General features: G+C 37.8%; 1 protein-coding gene and 1 long non-coding RNA gene across 3 annotated transcripts in view; both read right to left on the bottom strand.

Annotated features, from left to right (window-relative positions):
• Positions 1–7744, bottom strand: part of LOC146976784 (electrogenic sodium bicarbonate cotransporter 4-like) — a 54961-nt gene extending 47217 nt beyond the window's left edge. For both annotated transcript variants that reach the window (XM_085792564.1, XM_085792563.1), the window contains exons 1-2: positions 7681–7744; positions 6264–6494 (exon numbers count right to left, since the gene is read on the bottom strand). In XM_085792564.1, coding sequence (XP_085648690.1) covers positions 6264–6494; positions 7681–7744 — 295 coding nt within the window. The remainder of the gene's footprint in view (positions 1–6263; positions 6495–7680) is intronic.
• Positions 7745–17672: 9928 nt separating this feature from the next.
• LOC146976783 (uncharacterized) lies at positions 17673–20602 on the bottom strand. Its single transcript, XR_015037184.1, has 3 exons — positions 20492–20602; positions 19443–19530; positions 17673–17745 (listed from the first exon to the last, which is right to left on the bottom strand). It is a non-coding gene; the product is annotated as an uncharacterized LOC146976783 (long non-coding RNA).
• Positions 20603–22262: the final 1660 nt, after the last annotated feature.

The raw sequence follows: 22262 nt of genomic DNA, 5'->3' as shown, positions 1-22262 counted from the left end.
ATATATAAGGTCAGAGCTTTGGGCCAAGAGAGGGAGATCTCATATTGGCACCAGAGATGCTCCAGGATTCGGCATTTTTTTGACACTGTTCTTTTTCTTGTAATAAACTCTTTTTGTTTGCAAGAAAAGACGAGTCAGCGGTGATCCCTTCTTTTCATCAACACATCAATATACCACACTACCATTTCTTCAGGTTATTTAGCAGTAAACTCCTCAGACGTATTTTCCTTGGCTCCGTTTGCCTGAGCAGCAGGAGTTGGGCAGCAGCATCACAACAACAACAGGCAGCATTAAATCAATCTAATAAAGAAACTGTAGAATATGGAGTAAATACCAGCTAACGAGCTAAGCTAATAGCCACAGCTCACGGTTGGGACACACAACAGTAGTTTACCAAACCAAACTTCTGATATTTCAACAGTTTATTGTCTGAGAAACACAACCACACAGAATCACATCCTCTAATGTTCCCGCAAGTGTCGGTTTTCCTTATTTTATTTTTATGTGTCCGGTTTGTTTACATGATTCTCGGCGCGTCTGCTTACGTCAGAGTGGATGATTTTGAACACAGCTTCTGTGAGAGGAAAATCTTCTACGTACGAGCTGAAACCATGTGACTGTGGTTCAGTTTATTTATGGGCTAATATCAGCTTTTCTTTTTCTTTCTTTTTTTAACCTCTGCTGAGTGAATTCAGGTTTCTAACACCAATAAAGGGTTAAATTAATCTGAGATTAACTCTAATCAGAGTTTAGGAAAATTCATCTTCATTATAAAACTCAACTGGGTCAATCTGTCTTGTTTTTTTTAGTCGATTCATCATAAAAAACACAGCTGTTGTTCAAAGTTGGTGCAACAATCTGTGTTTAAATTTACTTTAAAGTAATTTTCTGCAACAGAATTTCAATTTAAACCTGGATTTAATCTAAAAAAAACAAACAAAGTGGTTTCATTCATACACCTCTCTCTCTCTGTGTGGATAAGACAGATGTTATTAAACCTTCCATTAGAGAGGATTTCCTCCATATTAAAAGCTCAGCAGCAGCAAATACTTGAGCACATACAGAGGCACGTTATTAACTTTAAGGATCCAGATTTAACAGACCAATGAGTAGGCGACTGGTTTCTGTGAACAACGGACGTTTCATTGATCTTTTTCCTCTTCTTCTGATCACTCGTTTACTTTGTATAATCATCAGTTGTTAAGAAAAAAAGAGCATTAATGTGTGTGTTTGTTTGTTATTCCTCCTGTGTTCAGAATGAATGCAACTAGTTGAAGAAACGCATGATGTTAAAGCCCCAGTATGTAACTTATTTGGCTTTTTATCAGCAAAAATCAAACATTTCTTTCTTAAATCCGTATTTGACTGAAGGTGAATCACAGCTGCATCCAAAGTAAAGCTTTCTGGTTCCTTAGAATGAGTTGTTACAAGTCGTTACAAATACATAAGTGGGCGACACACCGAACCGAGGCGGCCATGTTGCATCGTGACCGTAGGTAACCACGGAAACTGTTAAAACCGTCACCACTGTGTAGTGTGAGGAAGGACGGAGGCACCGGTGTTGCATTCAGGTGCAGTCAGGCAGACGGCCGTCGGCAAACCAACCGGATGTCATTTTACTCCACCAGAGAAAGACGGTAAAACAATACCACATCACCATGACAACATGTTGTCACGGACCGCACTTGTTTACATAGACGCTTGTTTATCCTGTTACATGCAGCGTCTGTTGTCTGTCTGACGTCTGCCCGATTTCATGTGAATGCAACATCAAGAATACGTTCAGATATGCAACCGCACCGCTAGATGGAGGGAATTCCTACATATTATTATACCTTTAAGATCTAAATTAAGTTATAATACGAATACAAACGACTTTAAAGGGAAATTCATTTGTTTGTCCATTTGCAGAAGAATTAAAAAGCCTGATGGCTGAAGGTACAGAGGATCTGCTATATTAAAGGGACAACGAGGAGTTTTGGGAAAAGCGAAGTGTTTCCACACTACATTTATGAGCCTCCGCACCGTGAAATTCTTTGACCGGTGCAAGACAGACTCATGTTTTCATTCATCAAGAATTAAAGTCAGAGGTTGGAAGACGATCACATACCGTCGTAGTTCCCACCATAAACGGAGATTCGGCGGCGTTATTCTCATGACTCGCCACGAAACCGAAAGTAAAGAAACGCTGGTCGGCTCGCCCAGCATTTCCACCACCACTAATAATAACAAAATAACCATAGAGACAAAACCATAGATTTATCTAAAATGGACCATTAACAAGTGGTAACGTAGATTCATCCACATTAATATGAGACTTTTTTATAACCAAATGGAAACTCCTCATTGTCCCTTTAAAATTAGTGAAGATGATGCTGCTGAGTTAGACCTGTAGGACCATAAACTGTTGTTCTATTCTCTGTAATAATCTAAAATCCCATTGTTTTTCCTCTGTGGGAACCAGGACCAGGTTGAAATGTCACAGTTTCACTTTATAAAGACTTTTTTTAAAAAGCAAAACTGACGTCAGAGGAGTTAAACTGGTCTGATCTACTGGTGTTCTACTGAACGACTTAGACGCTCCTTTGTTCCTGCAGCAGTCAGATATTTTAACCACAAATAGCAGTTGTCTGTGTTGTTTTTTTATCTTCTGGAGGTGTATATTTATTTATTTATTTATCCTTGCCTATATTAATATCAATTTAAATCACTTGCTTTGAGCAGCCTACTCTGTCGTATGAAGTATCCAATCATGCTGATATGTTTTGTGCGATGGTATGGAAATGTTTGTATTGTTTGTCAAGTGGATGTAATGTGTGTGTTTTTATTGGGTGGCAAAGCGGTTTCCCCTTGGGGATCAATAAAGTTTTCTAATCTAATCTAATCTGCCTTAGTTTCCTCCGGCGTTACCTATCGGAGAGCCAGGTAGCGTCCATCGAGACGCCATGACGGAGGCGAAGGAGCCGCCGGGGTTCTGCATCGTCACCGTCGAGACAGTCGATCCTCGGTTCTGGTTCTGGGTTTTGGAGAAGAGAGACGAAGGCGTCCCGCTCCTTTCTAGTTCCTGAGGTCGAGAGTCCTTGGCTCAGCGCTCCTCGCTCTCCACCATGAGTGAGGAGAGGAGCTGCGCTACATACGTGTACGTCCCGTCCTGTCCTTTACTGCTCGCTGCGTTTCCTCGACGACGCTCCGTCTGTCGTGTGTCGTGTGTTTTCAGTTTTCGGAGTGAAACCCGCTCCATTCAAACCTCTAAACGTCTAAACGTCTAAGCTGAGGCAGAAATCCACTGAGAGGCTTTAAGAGGGTGGACACACACCACAGGGCCCAGGAGGGCTCTCCTCCCACAGGTCAACACACACACACACACACACACACACACACACACACATGCATACACACACACACACACACAAACACACACACATTTAACACAACAACATCCTCAGCTACATAACTTCTCCAGCTCAGGTGAACCTCCACGTCAACCAGCCGCTGTGTGTTTTTGCTCTTTGCTGCACATTTAACATGAATCCTGGCAAAAATACAACACACATACCAAACACCAAACACCCACACACCCCCAAATAACACACACACACACACACACACAGAAGCATGCATGCACACACAGCTTGGAGTTCCTGGGCTCTAATCAGCTTACAGGCTTCAGACTTCATGGTTCCTGGGAACGAGGAACACGCTGCAAAAATATTCATCACATCACACTCACACTCACGGAGCAGACGGACCTGAGGCCGACACACACATGCGCGCACACACACACACACACACACACACACACACACACACACACACACACACACACACACACACAGGTCTGACCACACTGCCTTCAACACTACACTCACATCTGGTGCACTATATATTTTTATTTTTCACTTCAATTCAAAGTTAGTTTGGTCGTTAAAGGGACAACGAGGAGTTGTGTGCAAAGTGTTTCCAAACTACATTTCCCATGAGCCTCCGCGTGCACGGTGAAATTCTTGGACCGACGCAGACGGACATCTTGCCAAGAATGTTTTCATTCATCAAGAATTAAAGTTATTAAAGGTTCAAAGACGATCAGATACCATCGTAGTTCCCACCATAAACGGAGATTCGGCGGCGTTATTCTCATGACTCCCCGGGCAGCATCCATGAAACCGAAAGTAAAGAAACGCTGGTCGGCTCTCTAACTCATCTATGATATAATACCTTACGTTCTTAGAAATTAAAGGGACAACGAGGAGTTTTGGAAAAGCGAAGTGTTTTCACACTACATTTATGAGCCTCCGCACCATGAAATTCTTTGACCGGTGCAAGACAGACTCATGTTTTCATTCATCAAGAATTAAAGTCAGAGGTTCAAAGAGGTTCACATACCGTCGTAGTTCCCACCATAAATGGAGATTCAGCTACGTTATTCTCATGACCCGTTGCGAAACCGAAAGTAAAGAAACGCTGGTCGGCTCGCCCAGCATTTCCACCACCACTAATAATAACAAAATAACCATAGAGACAAAACCATAGATTTATCTAAAATGGGCCCATTAACAAGTGGTAACGGAGATTCATCCACATTAACGTGAGACTTTTTTATAACCGATTAGAAACTCCTCGTTGTCCCTTTAAGAGTTTTAATTCTTTTTTTTCTTTTTTTACAGTTTTAAATCTTTTTTTTACAGTTTCAGACTTTTGACCCTAATCTAGCATGGGGGGGGGTTTCTACTTTTTCAAGTACAAAACATTTGACACCAATTTAGCTCCATACAGAACCAGTATGGATGTCTCAACGTGATGTTTGCTTCCTCTTTGTGTTTTTTAATTTCCTTTTTCCATCTAAAACCTCTGTAACTTCATTATAAAAAGTTTTACTATCATTATCAATCATTATTTACATATTGAGACTGACTCACTCTAGTGGTCGGGAGAGGAACTGCAGCTGCTGCTTCTTCACTGTCGACTTATTATTTATTATGTATATTTATGAATCTGTTAGAGGTGGGAATAACCGCTGTAAGATTTTATTATAATTTCAAGCATGTTCTGATATCTAAGTATGGCAATAACACACTGTGATTTATAACTTTTCTTTTGCAATTTTCAATTTTGTTCTGATAGGGAAGCTTTTTCAATGTTGTCTATTTTTTTATAAAGTTCTTATATGAAAGTGAAAAATGAAAATAAATGAACTTCATGTTTTGATATTTGGGATCTATTTCTTTCAGTTGCATGTTTTATCTTTTCAGATTCAGATCTTAGTTTTTTTTTTTTTTTTACATTTTTAAGTCCTTTTTTTCAGTTTCAGACTTAATCTAGCTTAACTTTTTCAAGTACAAAACATTTGACATAAATTTAGCTCCATACAGAACCAATACATACAACACTAATTTGCACCCATTGATTATTCTACAGAAAAGAGCTATTTGTAATGTTTGTAATGTAAAGTACAATGATCATACAAATGACTTGTTCTTGAGGGCAGCAGTATTGAAATTCCTGGACCTGATTAAACTAAAAACTGTACAAATTGCCTATATGGCCAAACATAATCAATTACCTGATACTATACAAGGTCTCTTCTGTGAAAGGGAAAGTGCCAAGAGATATGATCTTCGGGGTAAACATAAACTGGCACAGCAGCTCACAAGAACAACCCTTAAATCTATGTGTGTCTCAGTTTGTGGAGTAATTATGTGGAACAGTTTGGCTGAAAACATTAGAAATAGTAAAAGCCTGAGCGAGTTTAAAAGAAAGTTTAAACAGCAGATGTTTGATGTGTACAGTAGGGAAGACGGTGGTGGTTAAATTAAATTAAATTAAATGGATTAAATAAATACATCAATAATATAGGACAAATGTAGGACTGTTGAGGGAGCTCGCAATGCTCCTACTTCAATGCTTTTTGTTTGTTTGTTTGCTCGCTTGTTTTTTTTTTGTTTTGTTTTGTTTTTTTGTTGTTATGTATGTCTCGATGGTGTCTTTATGTGGGGGATGGAAATGCTATGCTTCGTCCATCCCCTTTTCACACCAGGTGTTGTTGTTTTCTAACTGTGCTGTTATTGTATTGGTATGTTGGTGTCTGTAGTTTGTTCTGTTTGGTTGCTGTGGTCTGGTGTGAAATAAACAGTGAAACTAATTATAAAAAGTTTTATTATCATTATCAACTATTATTTTCATTATTTGGTCGTTATTTATGTAGTTATATTCAAACTCCAGCGAGTGACATTGACGTTATGTGACACAGAGTGAGGGAATCGAACCTGTGGGGTCGGCGTGCTCGTGCTGCTCGGCGGCGCCGGCCTCGTCCTCCTCCTCGTCGTCATAGCGATCGTCTCTGTCGTGGTAGTAGCCGCGGTGCGCGTGCTCGCGGTGCGTGTGGTGGTCGTAGTGCGCGCGGCGGGCGCTGTGCTCCGCGTCGCTGGCAGACGAGTGGTGACGACGGCGTTTACGGCGGTCGGAAACCGGAACGCCGATGTAGACCGGCTGGGAATCTGGTGAGGGGGGGGAGAGAAAAAAGAGAGAGATGAAGAGGGAGAAAGAGAGAGAGAATAAAGAGAGGGGGAGAAAGAGAGAATAAAGAGAGAGAGAGAAAAAAAGAAAGAAAGAGAGGGAGAGAATAAAGAGAGAGAGAGGGAGGAGGGAGAGAGAGGAAGAGAGAATAAAGAGAGAGGGAGAGAAAAAAGAAAGAAAGAGAGGGAGAGAATAAAGAGAGAGAGGGGGAGGAGGAAGAAAGAGAGAAAAAGAGAGAGATGAAAAGGGAGGAGGGAGAATTAAGGGAGAGGGAGAAACAGAGAGATAGAGGGAGGAGGGAGAGGGAGAGAAAAGAAAGAAAGAGAATAAAGAGAGAGAGGGGGAGGAGGAAGAAAGAGAGAGAGAAAAAGAGGGAGAAGGGAGAGAGAGAGAGAATAAAGAAAGAAAGAAAGAAAGAGAGACCTCATTAGTAACGTCATCGTAGACACACAAATGAACATTAACAAGTAACTGGTAACTTTGATTTATCCACACAAACACCATTTAAAGGAAATTATGAACAAATTTCCCATTGGGGATAAATAAAGTATAATCAATCAATCAATCAATCAATCAATCAATCAATCAATCAATCAATCAATCAATCAATCAATCAATCAATCAATCAATCAATCAATCAATCAATCAATCAATCAATCAAATTAATATATTATTGTAACACGAACAATAAATCTCATGAAGGTGTCGGTCAAATCTTTTCCTTTCAAACTGTGACTGTTTCATTTAATTTATTCATTTATTTGTAATGGGACTCTGCATATTCATGAGGAACATACAAAAACTTGTAAATACTCCAGATTTAGCTCTGGAGCTAAATTTACATCTGTATTCCCATAGTCCACAAATAAAATAACAGTACATTAGTCTACATCACACAATGGTTGCATCAAAAAAAAGTGAAATAATAAAGTATATCTATCAGACTGACCAACACAGCCATGAACTGAAATTTGTATTTCACATAGTAAAAGATCAATACTTTGCACAATATAAAACACTGTGATACTTTGCTGCATCACTGTTTCCTCCCTCTCTCCTCCCTCTCTCCCTCCCTCCCCCCCTTCCTGTCCTTCATGTCGATGATGTCGTAGTTTAATTGATCTTATAACAGTGTCAGTGAATCACTTCCTGTGTCTGTTTCCTCACCGTCGTCGTCGTCGTAGTGACGGTGACCTCTGCTTCTCCCTCGCTGCCAGTCATTATGATCCATCCTGAAACAGAGGAGGAGGAGGAGGAGGAGGAAGAAGAGGAAGAAGAGGAGGACAGACATGTTATTACACCATTTAAAATCCCTCGTCCCATTCATGCTTTTCATTTGTACCTTATTTTGTACATAAAACCAGCCTATTTTTGAGGCCTTTTCTCGAAAATTGCATATCCATAATAAAATGAGTATATCTCTGCAACCACAAGGTCTATTTGAATACTTTTGGTGTCATAGTAAAGGGAAAAAAATGAGGGGAATTGCTGAGATGTGTACATTTCAGTATATCTGTTACTGGTGAAGAGTAAATGAAGATGACACACAGAAAAAAATTAATAAAATTAATATTCGCCTAAAAAAAAAAATCATATTTTTGATGAGTGCCCTTTAGAATAATGCTGATGAAGCTCAAACTCTCTATAAAATCATTGTACAACATGTGAACATTGTCTCTGCAGTGGTTGATTCTGATTAATTGAAGCAGGACAAAATTATTGAGATTTTACTACAAAATATTCAGGCGAACTTTCCAAAATGTCCATTTTTGGCACAGCTTGGAACCACCTGCTACTATAAACTATTGTTTAATCTTTAGTTTCACACAATTTGCATAAACTAACTGAAAAAGAATCAGCCAGGACTGAATAAGAATTGCATTACTAACCAGTTTGTTTCTATGTTTATTCTCTTCTCTAACCACCAGAAGTCTGATTTAAAGATGTGCAACCTGTGGCTCTCTAACTCATCTATGAAATAAATAATACCTTACGTTCTTAGAAATTAAGACAACTTTATCATAGAACAATGCAAAAACATGTTGTTTTTGTTTTTAAACCAGACCTAAAGCAGCTCTCTGTCTCTATCGATCTGTCACGCAGCAGCAGAGGAGACGACAGCTCCAACACTGGAAACACTCAGCAACTCAAAGTCCACAGTTTTCTTTTCCTGTGTCTGTCTACAGTATTACCTGCCAAGGGACTGCGGACAGGGCCGTTGCTAGGAATTCTGGGCCCCCTGAAGTGGGCCCCTGATTTTTCCACTTTTTTTCTTAGACTACGTATGTATTATAATTTTTTATTTAGCCTACTTTGTTTTGATGCTAATGCAGCATTACTATGAGTATTAGTCAGGGTCTTGTGCAGAATAATTCAGTCATATAAAGATTACCTGGGTTTTTTTGGGGCCCTACCGGGAGCTGGGCCCCTAGAATTATCACCACCTTTCTCCCCTATACAACGGCCCTGACTGCGGATGTAAATTAGCAGGCAAACTTTACATTTGTATTCACATACTGATGGTCATCAATGTCTACTGTCCCTTTCAAATACGGTAATAATTTTAAAAAAAAACAGTTTTCTTTGGAAAATAAATCCTTAGCCAAGTCTAAAAAAATCTAATTGAGCTCTGGAAGCTCATGTGATAAATCATTTTCCAATTTTTCTTTTGGGGGAAATATTTATGTTTAAGGCCCAATCAATCAATTATTTTTAAATAAAGTGCGAAGCCAATTTCTTTTGGAAATAATAATCACAAAAAATCAAGACAAAGTAGAAAAACATTTAAAAAATGGGAAGATTTTAAGTTTGATTAAATGTACAGTATATTGAGTAACTTTGAAATTAATTTGCATATACAATACAATTCAATATGGCACTTGACTAATGTTTAATGCTAAATTTAACTTGTGTTTTAATCTGAGTTTTGCAGCTGTGTTCATTTATTCATGGTACCTATTCACCGTATTTTTCACTGTATTTGTATTATTGCATTATTGTATTCAGTATATTTGATCCTATTCTAAAGCCTGACCAGGAACAAAGACTGACCATTAGCTGAAGCTAGACGTCTTGTATGCATCACATTCTCCATTTTTTTTGTGGCAATGTTGTATGTATCGTCCCTGTTAAATAAACATTAAAATAAAATAAAGATAACATCCTTTTTTTCTTTTTTAGCACTTTTCTCTCCTGTTTGGTCCTGCTTCGTTTTGTTTTGTTCTGTTTCTGTCAGTGGCGTTACACTGCAAAAACTCAAAATCTTTCCAAGAATATTTGTCTTATTTCTTGTCAAAATGTCTCAATTTTAGTCAAAACTAATCTCTTTCCACTTAAAATAAGACTCATCACCTAAAAATGAACATGTTTTTATGTCATTTTCATTTGTTTCAAACTAATTTTCACTTGAAATAAGTAGAAAAATCTGATAGTGAAAGCAAGTTGTTTTGTGCTTGTAATAAGGAAGAAAAACTTGCACTTCCACTGTCAGATTTTTCTACTTATTCAAAGTGGAAAATTTGCTTGAAAAAAGTAAAAAGTGTCTAAAAACAAGCTGCTTTTTAATGTGGTGAGTCTTATTTTAAGTAGAATTAGATTTATTTTGACTAGAAATGACATTTTGACTAGAAATAAGACAAATATTCTTGGTAAGAATTTGAATTTTTGCACTGTACATTCAATTTCCATGTGTTTTCCATGACTGGATAATTGGTTTTGACCGGACACGGAGCTCTGTGGATCCCTGTGGTTCGGGGAATCCTCATCCTCATCCTGATCCATGTGAGCCGAGCGGCGGCACATGTGTCTCCATGTGGACCGGCCGCCGCCACTGAAACCTCCAAACCTCCAACGGATCGAAGGATGACAAGAGGAAAAGTCGATGGAAAAGCCCCAGCAGCCCCAGCAGCCGCTCCACCATGGAAACCAACACCAGCAGCCGAGAGGAGAGGCCATGTTTGTTTACAGACTCATGAGTTTAACACATGAGACTCGTTTTCCGGCCGGTAAGAAGGTTTATGAGCTACAACCCACGACTTTGTTCATTTCAATTAACCAGCCATTGATACGTTTCAGGGTTGCCAGGTTGGGCTGGTGTCCATCCTCCCTCCAACAACTTCCTGATCAGAGTTTATACGTTTTCTAACTCGTGTTTCATGTGGCTGATTAGAAACTAACTGCTGTGACTGTTCATTCAACAAATACAACTTGTGTTTTATCATTTACTTCATGTAAATACAAAACGTAGCCTATTATTAATGTACTATACACTCCCATAGTTTCTTTTTCTGCCTTAGTTATAACTACCAACACTGTTTAATTATAATCTTTATTCTATATTTGTGAATAATTTGATGTACTCCTGAAATAATTTGGCACATAACTGTACAGAATGTCTTTATCTCTCTCTCTCTTTTGTTTTATATTGTTTTATATTTGCATTTTTCCCTACTTTTTAAATTTTTACCTTGTACACTACAATGTTACTGTAACAACCATATTTCTCATGTTTGGCATGAATAAACTGTCTTATTGTGTCTTAATTGAAAATTAATTCAACTTAAAAATGTGGAGTTTAAATTTCCAGAGCTTATATGACGACATGAATGAAAATGTTGGTCAATCAAATGTTAACTGATAACATGACATAATAAAACATACTTTAATATTATTATATCTAAAGTTTTAAAGACTTTCTGTGTGATGCTGCGTTCAGGACGACGGTTAACTTGGAAACTTCTGAGAACTTGGAAGTTTGCGTGCGTTCACATCCGAGGAAAAAAAAAAACTCTTTCCACACAGTTTTTCTCTTTCGTTATTTTCATTAATATATGATTATATATATAAAAAAATATATACAGGGTAAATAGTAAATTATATTAGGCTACTCTTCAAAGGCAAAAAGTCCAACCTGTTCATACATTTAAATAGTTTCTGTTTTTTTTCCTACAGGCCATGAACACAGCACAAAGCTAAATCAGAACTTATTCTCTCAAGTTCAGTGAATTTAAATCTGTTATTTTAACATTTGCACATAAAGTGAACTTTATGATATGTTTGTGTTGTGTCTTTTACAGTGTAACTGATTAATAAATATATATTATTTATTTACCATTATACAGCTATAAATCAGAGTAGAAAGCTCCTGAGGGAGGAGTTAAATATGAATAAATGAGATTTCACTGCAAAAACTCAAAATCTTTCCAAGAATATTTGTCTTATTTCTTGTCAAAATGTCTCATTTCTAGTCAAAACTAAACTCTTTCCACTTAAAATAAGTTTCATCACCTAAAAATTTACTTGTTTTTAGATCATTTTCACTTGTTTCAAACACATTTTCACTTGAAATAAGTAGAAAAATCTGCCAGTGAAAGCAAGTTTTTTTGTGCTTGTACTAAGAAAGAAAAACTTGCTCCACTATCAGATTTTTCTACTTATTTTAAGTGAAAATCAGCTTGAAAGAAGTAAAAAGTGTCTAAAAACAAGCTACTTTTTAATGTGATGAGTCTTATTTTAAGTAGAATGAGATTTATTTTGACTAGAAATGACATTTTGACAAGAAATAAGACAAATATTCTTGGTAAGATATTAGATGTTTGAGTTTTTGCAGTGTTCAGTTTCAGTTTAGGACTTTCCTTCAGTGACGCACTCACTCATGTTCCTGTGAATGAGATCTATACACAATATAAAGTTATTGTGACATCAGTGATCAGTGCGTGTGTGTGTGTGTGTGTGTGTGTCTGCACGCGTGACGTACGTCTGTGTGTCTCTGAAGCCGATCAGGGGGAGGGGGGGTGGAAGGGGGGGGTTTCTGGGCTGATCAATAAATGTCATTTCTGATCGCTAACGAGTCCCTGAAGCCTGATCACTGACTGTGAAGGACAGTCACATGAGAGCAGCCACACACACACACACACACACACACACACACACACACACACACACACACACACACACACACACACACACACACACACACACACACACACACACACACACACACACCAACAGGATAATTACTGACATCAACATCCCAGAGTTTAAACTGAACAGGAAACGACCACAGACCTGAGGAGGAAACTCTATGAACGTCCTCATTATTAACCCCTTCCTTCCTTCTTTCCTTCCTTCCTTCCTTCCTTCCTTCCTTCCTTCCTTCCTTCCTTCCTTCCTTCCTTCCCTTCATCCTTACCTCTTCTTCCTTCCTCTTTTGATCCAGTTGACCTGATCTGTTCCCTATCTTTCTTTCCTTTCCTTCCCTTTTCCCTTCCTTCCTTCCTTCTTCCTTCCTTGAACAAATCTGTTCCCTTCCATCTTTCTTTCCTTCCTTTTTCCCCTTCCTTCTTTCCTCCCAACTTTCCCTTCGTCCTTCCTTCCTTTCTTCCTTGACCCAGGAGGACAACAGGAGGGTTAAACATGTTTTATTATGTTGTATTTATCTAATTAAATGACTTTCATTCATCAGATGCTTCAGTCCATAGCTGGTTTAGAGGACGAGTAATAATAAAACTGTTTCCTCATCATGTCAGAGCTCGAGAGACGGAGGAAACATGGACCAAGAACGAAGTGAAGCTGGAAGTTTTCACCGTTCTAGATGTTCTGGAAATCTTAAACTACTGTGTTTCTAATAAAAAGACTATAAACTTATTTTAAAAAGATGAACTTTCTGGGAATAAATGATAAATGTCCATAGATATCAGATATATAAACAGAAATATCTCCTAAATAGCTTCAGACACTTAGAAAACTTGTAGGATTCATGCTCTTTTATTTTAATTAAACAGCAAAATCTCAAGTGAAAACATCCCAGAAGTTTGCTGTATGCTATATGTTATAGTGCCTGTTCTCTTCCCTGCTCTATGAGTTTACTACTTTGGTTTTTATGTTTTGCTATATTGTTTTCCCCTTCTATGTATATATTTATTGATTCTTAATTGTATTGTACAAGTGGTGTATTGTGTCTTGTGTTATACGTTTGTCTGCGTCTACTGTGTGATTGTATCTGTGTGTTGTGGCTGTATTAGTTTTTCTTTTACTTTCCTTTCCTTGATGACTTGGAAGAATATAATAGTCAATTTTGACTGAATTTTGTGACTCCAGGAAGAACAGCTACGTATGCTAATGTGCTGCTGCTAATGGAGATCCAATAAATGAAATGAAATGTTTCAGTTCCTCTGATCTCTAATGCTAGTAATATATAACTATTTCATCTAAATAAGAACAACAGTACATGGGAAGAAGGGAAAGAACATGACAGCATCACAAACTTCCTTTACACAACTTTCAAACCAGGGCATCGAACATGAAACCGACTCAGTGAGACGGAGATAAAGAGTCAAAGTCTTCAGTCTTACCTGGTTGGACTGAAGTCTGGAGGAAACGGAGGATTCAACGTCGTCAAACTGAGACAAAAGAGAAGAAAAGTGGTTTAAAAACCTTAAAAACCTTAAAAACCTTCTGGTCGGAGCAGAATAAACGCTGCAGCTTCACACCAACCGGCCGCTGATGTCAGTGACCGCATGTAACACACATACAGGATCTGAGTTATCGAGTATCGGACCGGCGATCACACAGTCTGTCAGAGAGAGTGTGTGTGTGTGTGTGTGTGTGTGTGTGTGTTGGTGAGGGGGTTGGGGGGTTGGGTGTGTGTAGAGTGTAATCACTTCATTCATCCATTCATCTTCCCTCAGGTCTCTGTTTTAGTTTATACACTGATGGAGCTGCAGTTTCCAGGTATTAGACCGCACCGAACCAGCAGGAAATACTCTACTCTGTACTCTACTGTATTAATTCTGCAGCTTTAGTTTGTAGATACATGCAATATAGATAGATAGATAGATAGATAGATAGATAGATAGATAGATAGATAGATAGATAGATAGATAGATAGATAGATAGATAGATAGATAGATAGATAGATAGATAGATAGATAGGGTATATAGTGGTAGAAAGAAAAAAGGAAAGAAGAAAGAGGTAGATAGAGAGGGGTATAAAGAAAGAAAGAAGCAAAAAGACGCAGAGAGGGTAGAAAGAAAGAAAGAAAGAAAGAAAGAAAGAAAGAAAGAAAGAAAGAAAGAAAGAAAGAAAAAAGGAAATAAAAAGACAGAAGACAAGGGTAGAAAGAAAGAAAAAAAGGAAAAAATAAAGAGGTGGATAGATAGAGGGGTAGAAAGAAAGAAGTAAAAAGACGCAGAGAGGGTAGAAAGAAAAGAAAGAAAGAAGTAAAATGACAGAGAGACGGGGTAGATAGAAAGAAATAAAGAAAGAAGGAAAGAGACACAGAGGGAGATAGATAGATAGATAGATAGATAGATAGATAGATAGATAGATAGATAGATAGATAGATAGATAGATAGATAGATAGATAGATAGATAGATAGATAGATAGATAGATAGATAGATAGATAGATAGATAGATAGATAGATAGATAGATAGATTTCCTTTATTGCCATTGTGACAAATTAAAATGCCAAACCAGACGGTGCAATAATAAAAACAAAAGAGACTATAAAATAGGACAATAAGCTTGAATAAATAATGTTCTTAAAGAAATTTGGTGTTGAGTGTGAAAAAAATCTAATGTCTCAGGCTGTGAATGATATATCAACAATCCCCTCTGTAAAAACCTTCAGAATATAGAAAGGGATCAAAGTGGAAGGTTTGGTGTCTGGAAGTGCTGCTGAAGTGGAGATTTCTAACTCAGAGTCTGAGGAAAAAATATTTTTTCTATGGTTTTTAACTTATTATTAGACTCACAATAACTCCTATTTGCCTGGACTGTTTGGTTTGTGCACAAATGGCAAATAAATTCTGATGTGTTTGTCTCTCTGTGTGTCATTTTGTGTTTGTTTGTGTTATTTCTGGGTTTTAACTCTTTAAAAGGGACTACAGGTGGAAATTAGCATTTTTGCCACATTGTACTGATGTTCATTAACATGCATTGTCAAATAAATGAATAAAAATACAATATATCTGGCCTGCAGCTAACGACAGCTTCCATCTAATCTCTTCACTGTCTGGTCCATGTCATTGATCAATAATAAATATTTTTGCAATATCCCAGAGTCCAACCCCCCCCCCCCCCAATATGTAATTTTGTAGTGATAGACAAAGAAAGACTGTGTTTTCAGGCTGTGATGGTGAAAAAGAAACATTCTATTATTGGTTTTGTGTATTAAAGTGAAATATAACCAGACGTTTCATTTTAAATCTCCTGAACGACCACTTCACCGTCTCTGAGCTTCACTCTGTCGCCACCAGATGGCTCCAACTAACTGTGATTAATAACATTTTATCATTATTATTACAGGCCATTAATCCTCTTACACAATACATTTGATCAATGAATCTGTGTTTGTGATCAGCTGGAAATGGATCGTGTTAAATACTGTGCAGTTATATTGCATCAATAGATAAATAAAACCTACTGGTGGATTTATTTCTAAGAGCATCCTCACTTTACTTCAGTTTGATTTATTTTTCCTCCTAGTTCTTGTTTCTCTATTTTATTTTATTTTTCTTGCAGACTTATCTGGATGTATTTTATCTGGATAGTGTTCGGCCATTAAAACCTGAAAAACCACAGGATAAACAGTAACATGAGATCTCACCTGTCCTTGTCCAGCTCAACTCACAGCATCTAGTTGGTCTGTGTCTTTACACCTAAAGAAAATAAAGAAACATTAGTGAGAGGAGACATTTTACTTTGGATTCTTGATACTTACTATTGGTGGGAAACAGCTTCCATTAACTATGTAATAAACATGAGGTTTTCACAGTAACTCCTGAACGGACAAAGGTAAAGCTTGTGTCCAGGTGTTTTAGTGCAGCAGATTAACGGCATTATAATTACTTTTATTTGTAGAGCACCTTCCAAAACAAAGTTACAAGGAGCTTAACAATAAAATTATTAGTGCAAATAGAAAATATAACAGTAAAATAACATTAAAATACAGGAATACAGAATAGAAAACTAAAAGAGTCACAACAATAATAAAACAGAGTCAATTTAAGAAGGACAGATGATAAAAGTGAGTTTTAAGGAGTGATTAAAAAAAAATCTAAAACCCCCAAAACCCACGTATAAAACCAAAAACTGTGTTTCTATGTTTCATAGATCATAAAGAAATAGTTTCACAGTGGAAATTTTGCATAGGGTTGAACGATTGATCAAATCGTGAAATGATAAAACGTGATTTTATTCTGCTCTAGTTATGTGTCAACAAATCCTACGACCAATTTATGTTTTGTGAGTCAAATATTGTGTTGGTCATAATAATACTGAACAGTTGCTTGTGTCTTTTCAGTAACACAGATGATAAGGATTACAAAAACACACATATTAAATTAAATCGCAATATAGGTCAAAAAAATTGCAATTAGATTCATTTCCCAAATCGTTCAGCCCTAATCTTCCACGCCATCTAAAATACAACATGTCACATGGCTGTTTTGACATTAACAACACCTATAATAGTGAAATGTGAGACCCATAAAATATTTAAGACCAAAATTAACTGATTTTGATCATTTCATACTGATATCAGGCCTATCGGTACAAGACCCGGAAGCCTTAGTGAATTTTTTGAGTGACTGGCACCTTTTTCCAAAAGAGTCATATCACCCTTAGAGAAACTCTAATCTTATGATACATAGATTTATTATTGGAATTTATCTTTTGTATCTTTTTTTATTCTAGGCATACAGTATGTTTGCAGTGAAGGAGAGCTCTTAATCTCATTGTACATTCAAGATTTCAAGATACTTTATTGTCATTGTACTTGTGTGTACAATGAAATAGTGACAATAAAGGCATTCTATTCTATTCTATTCTATTCTATTCTATTCTATTCTATTCTGTGCCAAATGTCCTGTTTGTCTTGCCATAATCTGCTGCACTATTTTTGAAGTTGACACAAAAAGTAAATCAGAAGAGGAGGTGGTCGTCTCTAAACAAATGAGTTCAGAGAGAGAGAGAGAAACTTGTTGAAGAAGAAACAGATTCAGACTCGTCCTGTAAACTCAACTCTGCTCTTTATAATCTAAAACTCATCATTTCGTTGTTTCTCCTCCTGTTATTGAACTTTCTGTGTGTAGCTACTCACTCGTCTTTAATGAGTTCATTCAGGAATGTGATTCTAGTCTCCCTCCTCCCTCCTCCCTCCACCTCGGTTCCTGCTCTTCTTCACCTCCGTGTCTCCTTCGCTCATCGTCTTCCGTCGCGGCTTCTTCACTAAAAAGAAACTCGTGGGTTTTTAATTTCTGCTGCTCTGATAAATTAATGAATCATCAGCCTGTTTGCATATCAGATGGATGATGAGGCTCCGCTCTCTTTGTTTGAAGATTACACACTGTGGAGTAATCGAATTTGACAGCGTCAGTCTGACAAACACACACACACACACACACACACACAGTGTTGTTTCTATCTGATGCTCCATGTGGTTCCTTGCTGAGGATTCAGACCTCGGGGCTCAGGAAACTGTTTTCATGTGGTTCCTCCTCGTTTTTCTTGGAGCTGCTGCTGCTACGACAACGTACTCGATGCATGTGCACAAACACACCGTGACATTTCCTTTAAAATGATTATAATGCCAGGAAAAAAAACACTGGAAACATATTTTTAATCAAAGCCAGATAATTATTCCGGTCTAATTTCAACATGCATGTTCAGCAGGTTTCTTCTCCCAGTTCATAGAAGTGTGTGAACCACAGCACAGAGCTGCAGATGTACTGTAAATATATAAAAACATGGAAAAACCAGCGGTGCAGACTTCTAGTTCAGTATTAGATGGATTATATAATATATATAGATTATATATAAATATTATAGTATGTCACTGACATGATATTTCCACTACAGGTCAGTTGAGAACAGAGACACTGAGCTGCTCGGCCACGGTGAGGAAGAGGAGGAGCACTTCCACTACACTGGGATTTCTTGGTTTCCCTCATCAAACTCATCAAATACACAATCCAACAACTCCACAACGCTCTGGTGGACAAGTTGTGAGCTGCACATTCACCACGCTATGAGATAATAACACAACGTTACCACACAGAGTTGTTTTAGAGGGAAATTCATGCAAAACCACTGATGCGTGTTGCCTTCAGGGACAGTTTTTCATCAACAGTCTCTGCATTTCCCTCTAAAACAACTCTGTGTGGTAACGTTGTGTTATTATCTCATAGCGTGGTGAATGTGCAGGTCACAACTTGTCCACCAGAGCGTTGTGGAGTTGTTGGATTGTGTATTTGATGAGTTTGATGAGGGAAACCAAGAAATCCCATAATGAGCCTCCGTAGCGTAGCTCTGAGCAGCTCACGGCTCTGCTCCGCTGTTGTAAAAATAGCTTGCACCGACAATTAAAGGTAACGAACCTACTGCTATGACTATAGGGATTATGACAATGGACCAATTTGCCTGCGTTTCGTCCTGACGGAAACTGCGGTTGAAGCGTATGGATAAAGTAAGAAGTTAACAGATTTATGCATGGCAGCGTTACAGCAGAGTTTTCTGGAAACGGTGCCGTGTTTATGGGAAACTTTTTCAAAACAAACAAGAAAAAGATCATTTTGGGTGAATCTGCCTCAGGTGTTGTGGTAACTCACCTGGCGGTTTGGTCGGCTCAGGTTTTGCTCCATGACTTCGTCTTTCTGACTGTAATAAAAAGTCAAAGTGGTTTAAAGTTAACCTGGAAACACTAAAAGCTTCTGTCACTTCTAACTAACTGTTCACACAGCTCAGCCTTTGTCTTTCATTTAGGCACTGGATGGTTTTGTCAGACGATGTCACAGTTGTAACATCAGGATTTGACCAGAGGCGGCTCAGACACACACACACACAGACACACACACACACAGACACACACATTCAGCTTTGACCTAGTCTTGGTTATTAAATGACAGTAAAGAACCCTGACTGCTGACCTTGGGACGTGAGCATCACAGACTGGCTGTTGGCAAAGGGACAGTCTCCTGCTCTGTGCAGCTGAAGACGCCGCTCTGTGCTCGTCATCTGGAAGAGATGAGACATTATCACACAGAAAGAAACACATCCTAAATCATTCAAGTGCATTTCTTATTTAATTGTTTTTGCAGATTCTGCAGGCCGCCCTCGGATGCTCTGGCTGGATCTTCCATGAGAGTGATGGATCAATAAGTAACAGCAGCTTCCTGGCTAACGAGGAGTCAGCAGCTTTATATTTAGAGAGGACAACAAGTCCTCAACCTCTCAGATATAAAGATTTAACACTTTTCTTTGTTGCACAGGACAGACTTTTGGAAATCAATATATTTAAAGGAGTTATATAAATGTATGGCAAGTATCACTGCAAAAACCCCAAATCTTTCCAAGAATATTTGTCTTATTTCTTGTCAAAATGTCTAATTTCTACTCAATACTAATCTCTTTCCACTTAAAATAAGACTCATCACCTAAAAACGATCTTGTTTTTAGTTAATTTTCACTTGTTTGAAACAAGTTTTCTCTTAAAATAAGTTGAAAAATCTGCCAGTGGAAGAAAAAAACTCAAAACCTTACCAAGAAGTTATGTCTTATTTCCAGTCAAAATGTATTATTTCTAGTCAAAACAAATCCCATTATACCTAAAATAAGACTCATCACATTAAAAGTAGCTTATTCTTAGACACGTTTTACTTCTTTAAAGCATATTTTCACTTGAAATAAGTAGAAAAATCTGACAGTGGAGCAAGTTTTCCTTTCTTATTACAAGTACAAATCTCCCAATCACAGAGTCAGTATCATTTCAGCATCATCCAGGTTGCCAGTTCCCACTGAGCTGCAGCTAAAACAAACATTGTGGGTCATTGTCTGATGTTATTAACATTTAAAGACTTCGCTATGACTCTCAGAAACTTCTCGACAAAAGCAGAAACAAAACCAGGATCTCTACAGGAGATGAGTTTGAAAGGTGTGTGCTGCAGGATTTTTGAATTTTTGACTTTAAATGCATCACCTTGGTGTGTGTGGGTCTTTGAATGCATCTTCCCAGATCATCGTGATGTTGTCGGTCAAAAAAAACAAAAGTGGAGATCCAAGTTAAGTTGTTATGGAGCAGAAGAGTTCACCTGTGTGAGAGAGACAGAGGTTGGTGGTTTAAAAACCATAAAAGCAAAGATTCCTTCATCTAAACCAAGTTTGTGCCTGAACAAACTTTCACCACAGCTTCATCAGATCACTGCAGTGTTACATGAATTATAATAATTCATATAATAATAATGAATAATTCAATTATTCATCATGAATTAAAGAACTACAAAATTAACAAAGAACAAATCTTTTCACTTGTAATTTATATTCACTTGTTCTAGAGTCAGTATAGGCTATTACATCAGTGTTTCTGTCATGTAATTGACACATAAAACTGTTAAAAGCTGTTAATAATGTAGATGAACACTTTATACAGGTACAACAACATTGAAATTCTTCTTGGCTGTGATTTTTTAAACTAATTACCATGTAAAATAAAAGGCTTTTGAATTTTTTCCACCAATCCTACTTTGTGCCTTGGGATGTTTATTATTTGCAAACCGTAAACTTTTGAACACCCAGAAGCACTTCCACCTCTTTGGTTTAGCATTTAAATTATATTCTGTTTTATAAATTAACTCAGTTTCAGTCCATGTTTTGTTATGAATAGTGAATTAACTTTCTTGCTGCAAGTATTTTTTCTCCTCTCACTTTCTTATTCCATTATCTGTGGAGAGAGACTTCCTGCTGTGAGGACAAATTCTCACTTTATAATGTGGAGTTTTTCTATTAAAATAAAAAAAGCAGGTGGTCCAGGCAGAGAAACACAAATGAGGGAAGAAGCTTCCTGTCGTTCTCTGGTGGATTCAGCCTCAGTCTCTTTCTCTCACTCTGTTGGTGTCACATCCGCTCCTCATCACTTGTTAAGACACGACCGACGAGCTTTCACTACCTGCTCTGCAGCGTTGTTAGTACAGCAGCTGTGGGGGGAAACAGGTGACAAATGAGACTGAATTCATGTTTTCCCTGCAGTGGACTCTTAATAAATGCAGCAGACTGACAGCAAATTGTGGTGTTGGTAGAGACAAATACACTCCATTCATTCACAGGCAGAGCAGAGCCACTGATCTGTTTTTCCATTACTTTGGGGGAGCTGACATGCAATTTATCCAGGCCGGCCACAATCTAGTGACTGTGTGACCTCGACTCATTGAGCCTCTAATTCACAGCAGCAGCAGCAGCAGCAGCAAGACTAACTAACAGAGCTGCTGCTGCTGGAGACTGTAGGCTATGTTCACCATTCAGAATTTAAATTAACACAATTTACCAAAAATGGATCAGATGTTGAAGCAGGAAATCAATAGGCTACATGAATCCAAGGCAATTAGGCCTACCAAAAAAACAAAAAGAACAATTAGTTTCCAGCTGCTATGTGTTTGTTCATTTCCATCCTCAGTTTATTTCAAATACACAGTAGCACAGGTAGGAGTTAATGGATCCATTAGCCTAACAAATGAATATCAACTGATGATTTATTACAGGATGGTCATGGTTATATTGTTTTGTTTGTTGTTTTCTGTTGCTGTGTTTTTGTGCTCTTTTTTTGTTTCTTTTTCCTGTTATAGGTGCAGGATAGATAGCCTATTTAGTCATAGAAAAACCAAAATGTAGACCTAAGTGTTACACTTCTTCATACTGCTTTTAAGGCTTTTTGTTATGAATAATGTTGCCTGAGAGCTTGTCTGTTCGTTTATTTG

This window comes from Trachurus japonicus, chromosome 12 (genome assembly GCF_045865225.1).
Source record: "Trachurus japonicus isolate A0001 chromosome 12, Traja_1.0".
Classification (NCBI taxonomy): domain Eukaryota; kingdom Metazoa; phylum Chordata; class Actinopteri; order Carangiformes; family Carangidae; genus Trachurus; species Trachurus japonicus.
The sequence above is the reverse complement of the archived record's forward strand: the minus strand, read 5'-3'. Positions and strand labels throughout refer to the sequence as shown.